A 10,000-nucleotide genomic window follows, 5' to 3' on the forward strand; every position below is an offset into this window, starting at 1 on the left:
CCATCAAACACTACCTACAGACCCCCCACACACACACCCCCACACACCCCTTTTAGGGCCCCTCTTTAAGTTCTTTCGCACTCACTCTTTTATTTTATCTCCTCTTTTTGTTTCATTCCTCTTTTCTGTTGGGGTAGACACTTTTTTTTTACCACACACACTATCTAGGGATCACTGCCCTGGTTTGTGAAGTGCCTGTTTGTGATTGACAACGGCAAGAGAGATGCCTTGGAATCATCTAAAGCAGTGGTTCTCAAAGTGGGGGGCGCGCCCCCCTGGGGGGGCGCGAACACTCTCCAGGGGGGGCGCGATGTCACAGACGGAGAAAGAAAAAAAAACCGCCGACCTGTCACTGGTTAGTGAAAGCTCCCTCAGTAGCGAAATGCAAGGGGCTGGACTGACCCAAACAAATCAAATACTGTTTTGCTCCTGATCCACCAATCAAAACGGAGTATTATCATTTCAACGCGAGTAGCACCTCCGCTTCCGAGTATAAAAACAAAACGCAGGCATGGAGGTAAGCGCTCACCCTGAGACGACACTTTGCAGAGTTTGTGCAATTTCTCTTGTTTCCTCTATCATTCAGATATTCATTGCTTTATAAACAGTATTTTTAAAGACTCACTCCTTCCTTAGTAATACCTTACTGCACTTGCAGTAGGTCTATTCGTAGCCTATTCTAAGGAGTAATTTGCTCCACAATCTTTTAGAAAAGCTCGTAGCCCCGAGAGCTAGCCTAGCTAGCTACCTTTTCCAACTACAGCTAGCCCTTTTCTCCTTAACACCTAGCCTACCTTTACATTTTTTGATCATCCACCGCAACAAATAAAACACCAGCACTTGAATACTATTTTGTGCTGTCCCTGTCTACATTGTGTACAGTTCGTTTGGTTAGGAATCATTGCCTAGCACAGCCTTATCCATTGTTCGTGTGCAAGTCGTTCACAACCACACATACAAGAACACGACGTTGAAATTAGAACTTTATTAACTTCATACGCTGTATCAGCAAACAAACACAACATGGACAAGTTTCTGATTCGTAAAAGTCAGAAAGAGAAGCCTGTGGACTTCTTTAAACATAAACGTGATGGCCTCCAGCAACAACGAACCACCATGTCCAAGCATAGCACTATCTCCAAGCAGTGTCTGGAGCATCTTATGTAGTTGCTCATAGAATTGCTAAGCTTGGCAAACCCCATACAATTGTCGAAACACTGATTTTGCCGGCCACGCAACACGTTTAGAATAATGATAGGTATTGTGCTGAGTTTAGCTCCTATGTCAAATTACACTGTATCACGCCGAATATCAGAAATCAGTTTGGGTCCTATTTCAAAGAGGACTACCGTTCATTCGCCTGAGTTCGGGATCCATTTCTCTGCTCAGCAGATGAGCTGTCACTAGACATGAAAGAGCAGCTGAAGAGTGACAGTAGACTTAAGCATCTCCCCTCTTTCGTCATTCTTTTTTTTGTAAAGATCACAAGAGGCCCATAATAATAACAACAGTATCCTAATGATAGCAATAATACCACTTATTATTATTATGATAATAATAATAATACAATAATAATAATTGGTCGATAATCATTAATTATAATAATACCTACTATTACTGATAATAATAATAACAATAATAAAAATAAATAGTTATAATAATTGTCTGTATGGGCCTAACAATAACAATAGCCTAACCTTGACATGTCAGGCCTATCAATAACAATACACTATCTATCTATCTATATATGGTGGTGTAGTTGAGGGCGGTGGCGGCGGGCCGCGGGTGGATGGGGGGGCCCCAACTACCCCTAACCAGCTTTGGGGGGGCCCAGCTTGCAAAAGTTTGAGAACCCCTGATCTAAAGGACTTTACGACTCAACCTGGGGGAGAGTGCTGTCTGTCATCCCTGTACATAAGACACCCTTCCACTTACTGCTACTTTTTATCTGTCGTGGAAACTTTTTTTCACCTCTCAGCATCAGCGTGTAGGCTCAATTCTGGCCATTTGCAAAGTAAGAAGTTATGATTGACAGCGAGAGGGAGCAAGAGAAACGGCCGGGGAGCGTCTGAAGGATGTTACAGCTCAAGGTTGGGCCTGCTGCCGCTGCCTTCTGCCCGTCTCTCACCCCGGTGCGAGAGAGCGGCTCCCCGGCCCTCTGGGTATTTATAACGGTGCCCAAATCGATACCCATCCAGGCAGTCCCAGGCCCTGGCATCAACAATGTCATATGCCCCATCAAGAGGCAGCCCTTGCACAGTCAGGAGGGCTAATGAATGCCCTTAGCGGAGGAACACCCTGGGTCGATAGGCACACCTAAATCAGCTGCAGTGCAGGGAAAAAATAAGCCAGCCCAACACACACACACACACACACACATACACACACACACACACACACACACACACACACACACACACACACACACACACACACACACACACACACACACACACACACACACAAAGCGGCCTCTGTGTTCATGCAACCGATGAAATGCTACTGACAGGGAAGCAGATGCCCTGTTTCAGGAGGTACCACACAACACCACACAACACCACACAACACCACACACACACACACACACACACACACACACAACACCACACACACACACACACACACACACACACACAACACACACACATCACCACACAACACCACACAACACCACACACACACACACACACACACACACACACACCACACACACACACACACACACACACACACACAACACCACACAACACCACACAACACCACACATCACCACACATCACATCACCACACAACACCACACATCACCACACAACACCACACATCACCACACAACACCACACAACACAACACATCACCACACAACACCACACATCACCACACAACACCACACAACACCACACATCACCACACATCACCACACAACACCACACAACACCACACATCACCACACAACACCACACATCACCACACAACACCACACAACACCACACAACACCACACAACACCACACAGTGCTAAATCACATCACCACACATCACAACACAACACCACACAACACCACACATCACCACACATCACCACACATCACCACACATCACCACACATCACCACACAGTGCTAAATCACATCACCACACAACACCACACATCACCACACAACACCACACAACACCACACAACACCACACAACACCACACAACACCACACATCACCACACAACACCACACATCACCACACAACACCACACATCACATCACAACACCACACATCACCACACAACACCACACAACACCACACATCACCACACATCACCACACATCACCACACAACACCACACAACACCACACATCACCACGCAACACCACACATCACCACACAACACCACACATCACCACACAACACCACACATCACCACACATCACCACACAACACCACACATCACAACACATCACCACACATCACCACACAACACCACACATCACCACACAACACCACACATCACCACACATCACCACACAGTGCTAAATCACAACACCACACATCACCACACATCACCACACAGTGCTAAATCACAACACCACACATCACCACACATCACCACACAGTGCTAAATCACAACACCACACATCACCACACATCACCACACAGTGCTAAATCACAACACCACACATCACCACACATCACCACACAGTGCTAAATCACATCACCACACAGTGCTAAAGCACAACACCACACATCACCATACATCACCACACAGTGCTAAAGCACAACACCACACAACACCACACAACACCACACATCACCACACATCACCACACAGTGCTAAAGCACAACACCACACAACACCACACAACACCACACATCACATCACCACACATCACATCACCACACATCACCACACATCACCACACAGTGCTAAATCACATCACCACACATCACATCACCACACAACACCACACATCACCACACATCACCACACAGTGCTAAATCACATCACCACACATCACATCACCACACAACACCACACATCACCACACATCACCACACAGTGCTAAAGCACATCACCACACAACACCACACAACACCACACAGTGCTAAATCACATCACCACACATCACATCACCACACATCACAACACATCACATCACCACACATCACAACACATCACCACACATCACCACACAACACATCACCACACATCACATCACCACACATCACATCACCACACATCACCACACAGCGCTACATCACAACACCACACATCACAACACCACACAGCGCTACATCACATCTTCTGTTGTATTTCCACCCCCACGGACTGAGATTGGCTTTAGAGTTATTCCTAGTTTTGCCTTAGATATTACAAAAATAAAAAATAATAGTTTTTAAATCTTAGTTTGTATGTGTAACATTACATACATTAGGACCTAACCAGCTAACCAACCAGCCAATCAAGCAATCAGTCAACCAGCCAAACAACCAATCAGTCAACCAGCCAAATAACCGATGAATCAACAACTCATGCAACTGATAGGATATAATTTATACCATATATTGAAGATTCAGTCTTAGGTTTGATCAGTCAGGACAGGTTTATTCTTGAAGAATGGCGGCCGACCACTGTGAGACAGAGACTTGAAGATCCATCCTCCCTCACAGGACTTCACCTCAGCATATCTGATTATCCCTTCAGGGATTATAACTAGGTATAAGATCATTGAATTATTGACTATGGCATATTCTTATTAACTATACCGGTCCCTTCACAACCAACCGATCAGCCAACTAGCCAACCAACCTATCGATCTTTCCACATATCAACCAATCAACAGACTCCTCGATGTGATGTAGCACTTTGTGGTGTTGTGGGGTACCTCCTGAAACAGGGCATCTGCTAGTAAGTAGCCCTCCATCAGGGGGGGCAAGCGCTATCAAATGATGTGCATAATCAGTAGCAGACCTTGGATGTGCAGGGCAGCCGTCGTCAGCGGCCCATTCAGAAGTTCACAGGTGACCCGTCGGGGCTGCAGGGCGTTGATGCGGACGACCTTCTTCAGGACCAGCTCCCAGCAGGACACCTGAGGCGTGGAACAGTTAACTACCTCGGACGATGAGTTGTCTGTGCCACTCGCTATGCCACTCGCTGTGATGATCACCACGGTGCTCTCATCCAAGCGCCACAGCATGCTACTCCAGGAGGTGGTCGTGCTGCAGTTGAAGCGGGCCTGCTGGCCAGACAGTACCGCCAGGTTTTGGGGCTCCACCACTAACTCTGACTGACGCAGTGATGAAGATGATGATGATGATGATGTATTCTGACCTGGGTGACACACACAAAGGTCGGGGGAATAATGACAATGATGACGATGATGATGATGAGGAGGAGGATATGGATGAAGGAAATAATAACTGGACATTTACTGTGTGTAGAACCTCTCACTCACACGCAGACCATAAAAGACATGAAGAGGTGAAATGATAAAATGGTAGTGCACTTTAGTGCTTAGGTAATAAAGCATGGTCTGGACACACAGTAAAAAAGAAAAGGCCCTTCTGAGTATTGAAATGATAATAGTATCTATGCTACGCTAAGCTAGCGAAAGACCCACACCAGTGGGGTGTTTAAAAAACATTACTAAAAATAAGAGGCCTTTGGGGGGCACGGTGGCACAAGCCGATAACGGGCTACATTGCCTGGTTCAAGTCTGGCCTGGTGTCATTTCCCAATCCTCTCCCCACCTCTTCTCCGCCTCGCTTCCTGTCATAACTTCAACTGTCCTATCCAAATAAAGGCATAAAAAGCCCAAAAAATAAATCTTAAACATAAAAAAAAAAAAATAAGAGGCCTTGTCTCAGACCGGTTACACAAACATCCGTGACAGGCCGTCTCCCGCTGTCCCGGTGCTGAGGAGGAGTCCTGAAATCACCTCAGAGGGGTGGTGGCAGCGCCAGCAGGGTGGAGCCATCTGGTGTGTGAGACCTCTGCCGAGAGGTAGACGCCCCCGCAGACGGAAGTTACAGAAGACTACGTGCTTCTTTTGAACAGAGGAGTAGTCTACCCATGTCCCTTCTGTAACCGTGTACCACACCTCGCCATGCAAAGCAATGCTTTAGGTCACAGAACAGTCTCAGAGTGCTAACCCACTCTCTGAAACGGCTGAATGGGGACCGGGCCTAAGTATAATATTTCTATTTCAAACACAGGATCATGATTACGATCCGTTGAACTGAAAAATCTGGTGTCATTCAGTAGCACTGTCGTGTGTGTACTGGACTGTGTAGTTCTTGTGTGTACTTCCATGCTTTTCTGAAGCGCTTCCTGACAGAACATCCTGTGAAGTGACCATGACAACGCAGAAAGACAGTGACCTCAAACTGACCATATCCCCCTCATGACTCAAACAAACACACAGTGTCTCAAATTGAATTATAATTACATTATAAGGCTGTTATGTTGAGTCCAGCGGCCAACTGTGACTTTTAATAGTAGGAGATGTGCTTCAGAAATAGGCCTATGCCATCATCGAGACAGAAAAACACCTCAGTTGACCTCATTACCCTGAAGCACTGAATCTGATCACAGTTAATATATCTTGCCTTTTATTACTGAATCGAGATCTCTGCCTTTCTAATTCGAGTAGCTCTTCCTTGACTGCCTGACTGCAGCTCATGATTTGTTTTTCTTACCGTGGGTTAATTTACCCTAGGGCGAGCTGTCACACGCTTGTCAGAGCGTGGGGAAACACCTGCGAGATGACAGGTTAAACAGGGTCGGGTAGGAGAACGAGGGAACGTGAAGATAATGAATCACGTTCTGGGAGCGAGTCAAGTCTCTACCAGCCACGGAATGATTTTTTTTTCTATATACTGTATATAATTTAATTGAAACGTAAATATAACTCCTCTCCTATTCAGTGCATTCATACGAAGGCCCCTAAGGGTCATGGTGGTGATGTCTACCTCTGAACTGCACTCGCGTTCCCTCGCAATACTTTTGCATTACCTCGCAATAATTTTGTATTGCCTCGCCTTACTTTAGGGTTCTGACGCAATGTATTTTGCTTTACCTTGCAATAATTTTGCACGAGAACACAAAAGCACTGCGAGTAAATGCAAATGTGATTTTGTGTGGAGCCACCCCGACCCGTAGGGGGGCTCCGCACAAAAGTATAGCCAGGTAACGCAAAAGTTAAAAGAAATTGCGTGGTAATATTGCGAGTTAAAGCTGAGCGTAAAGTACAAGGGGACGTTGAAATCGCTCATTTAAAAAAGAAAAATCACAATCACACGCAAAAGTGTTACGAGGTAATGCAGAACAAATATTGTCTTAAGGGGCTCAGTATATTAACCTCATTTTATTTATTTAATGAATTAATGAATTAATTTAATCTTCAGTTGTGCCCTGTAGTTGCATGAATATGTTTCACACTCATTAAAATACTGTAAAACCAGGAACAAAATATTCAACAGAGGATATGAACAAATGTAGTTGTCAGTAACCTACAAAATGGATATGTAGTGGGCTTAAATGATATTCAGTGACTAATGATTAATTATTAATCACAATCACAGTATGTATTCATTCACTGTCAAACAGTCTGTGATTCTCTGTGATAGTCTACATGTGTCCTGCTCTGTCTGAGTTGGAAATCCGTTCGGTTATATCCTTGTTTTGTTTTATTGTTGAGCAGATTATTGTGCTAATGGACGTTAGCCACGGGGTGTAAAGACTGTGCTGGGGTGAGAATGAGATATCTGTGTGTGGTTCTCTCACCTTGAGTAGCAAATGCCAACAGTACTAGCAGGAGGGCAGCACACAACATATTGCCAAGGTAACAGTCATGCCATTGTTGTTGAAACCTGCAAGGACACAGAGAGAGAGAGAGAGAGAGAGAGAGGGAGAGAGAGAGAGAGAGAGAGAGAGAGAAAGAGAAAGAGAGAGAGAGAGAGAGGGAGAGGAAGAGGGAGAGCGAGAATGCATAGAATTCATTGATTTCTGTGACATTTAAAATGCTATTCTTGGCTGCCTTGAGACTGTGGTCATCACGGCAGTGCACAGTGGATGGATACACTGCAGTTTTATAAGATATGGTTAATCAATTCACCATTTAAATGTATCTCCTCTGGACCGATCATTAGTTATAACGAGAAATGACCCATGTATAGTTCATTTCTGTAACAGTGCTCAACCTCATTTATAAGGGCTGGGCAGTTTTACTCATCCTCTGATGCCCTGGTTAGATCATCTACTGCTGTGAGTAGACATCATGCCATTGCTATGGCACTGTGCTGTATTATTACACATGTTCAATAAGCCTTTGATGAGCTCAACCGAACTACAGCTTTCATATATTTTATAAAATGGCAAAATTATTTCTGTGGCTTTAGTTTAGCAAATTGAAGATATGAAATTCACCAAGATATTTAGATTCGATGTCACTATTATCTTTAGATTTTAAACAATTCACTTCCTCATCCACAGATGCTTGATTCTTAGAACCACAATGATGATACCATTCTGAGGATGGTTATAAAGGTCAGGGTTCATCAAAATGAATGTGCATGCTAAGCATCTTGTTTCTGATTAAGGCATATTACTGCATTTCTTTCTTTCTTCTTGTGAACTGAAACAATGCCAATGTGTGCAATTCATTTGAAAGCCCTGAAATCTAAAGGCCTGAAAAAAAGAGTAAATCAACCAAAAACAGAAAAGTGTGCCTTTGAAGCATATGTCTAATGTCTAATGGAAGCATTTACACATCAGTACAGCTAGGTGGTTTCAGGAGACATCCCCGATTCTGACATTTTCACTCATAAAAGCACACTTTTCCTGATGAGAAATTCAAATAGCAATACAAATATATCATATGATAAATAAACAAATCATACCTTTTCAGCTCCCCAAACAAGATTAGCCTCTAAAATCATAACAGGGACATCTGTGATGGCAGTGTGCTCTCTCTCTCACACACACACACACACACGTCTGTGTAACAAGCCCGTTTTTCAGTCACAAAAAAAAGAAACAGTCTGTTAAACATTACCATGGCCAAAGTCGGACTTTGTTCTCAGCCTTGAGAGCATGGTGCTCTGACATGCGTCACCACTTCTCACAGTCCCTAGGAAAACAATGTCCCCCGAAATTCCTCCGTCCCAGGAGAGTGAAATGTCAACTTCCCACTTGTATATATTCATTCTTCATGTGACATGAATAGACTAATGGTTATTCTTAGTTTCAGTGTATGTGTGTGTGTGTGTGTGTGTGCGTGTGTGAAATCAAAAGAGAGAGAGTAACACAATGTGTCTATTCTGTGTATTACTGGCAATGCCTTTCCTCAGTTGCAGTGAGATCACTACTCTTCACACCTGCTCGTCCCGCTGTGGTAAACCCTCTGAAATCCACGCTTCCGTCAGTGCCACTGTACACCTGTCCAACAACCTGTCGAGGTAATGCAGGCTTGCCATAGGTAACACACAGAATGTGGGGTGGGGGACACTAAACATGAAATATTCAAGAAATTCCTGTACATGAAGGTATAGACCTACTTTTGGCCTCTTATTAAGCACACACACGCACACACACACACACACATATACATACACATACACACACACACACACACACACATACATACACACACACAGACACACATATACATACACACACACACACACAGACACACATATACATACACACAGACACACATATACATACACACAGACACACATACACACACACACATATACTCACACAGACACACACACACATACACACACACGTACAGAGAAAGAGAGTAAGAGAGTGTCCTCCACCCCCTCTCTCTCCTGGGAGTGAACTGCCTTTCTAACCCACTTCCTGTTTGCAGGCCTCCTGGCCCCCACCCACATATAGTGGAGTGAATACTCACAATGCATTAAAAATAGAACACAGCCACGCCGCCTGTCCTTGCTTCCACCACTCTGTGTTTTATTGGCATTAAGAAGACCGTTTGTTTCTCATC

The 10,000-nt window shown here is 44.5% G+C and overlaps 1 protein-coding gene across 2 annotated transcripts in view; it reads right to left on the reverse strand.

The window, feature by feature from the left end:
• igsf5b (immunoglobulin superfamily, member 5b) overlaps positions 1-9,606 on the reverse strand; it is a 26,907-nt gene extending 17,301 nt beyond the window's left edge. The window contains exons 1-3 of one of the 2 annotated variants that reach the window (XM_042708743.1): positions 9,044-9,606; positions 7,774-7,859; positions 4,960-5,319 (exon numbers count right to left, since the gene is read on the reverse strand). In XM_042708743.1, coding sequence (XP_042564677.1) covers positions 4,960-5,319; positions 7,774-7,859; positions 9,044-9,096 — 499 coding nt within the window. In that variant the 5' untranslated portion in view covers positions 9,097-9,606. The other variant, XM_031573915.2, reaches the window with a different exon arrangement.
• Between the last annotated feature and the right edge of the window lie 394 nt (positions 9,607-10,000).

This window comes from Clupea harengus, chromosome 9, assembly GCF_900700415.2.
Source record: "Clupea harengus chromosome 9, Ch_v2.0.2, whole genome shotgun sequence".
NCBI lineage: Eukaryota > Metazoa > Chordata > Actinopteri > Clupeiformes > Clupeidae > Clupea > Clupea harengus.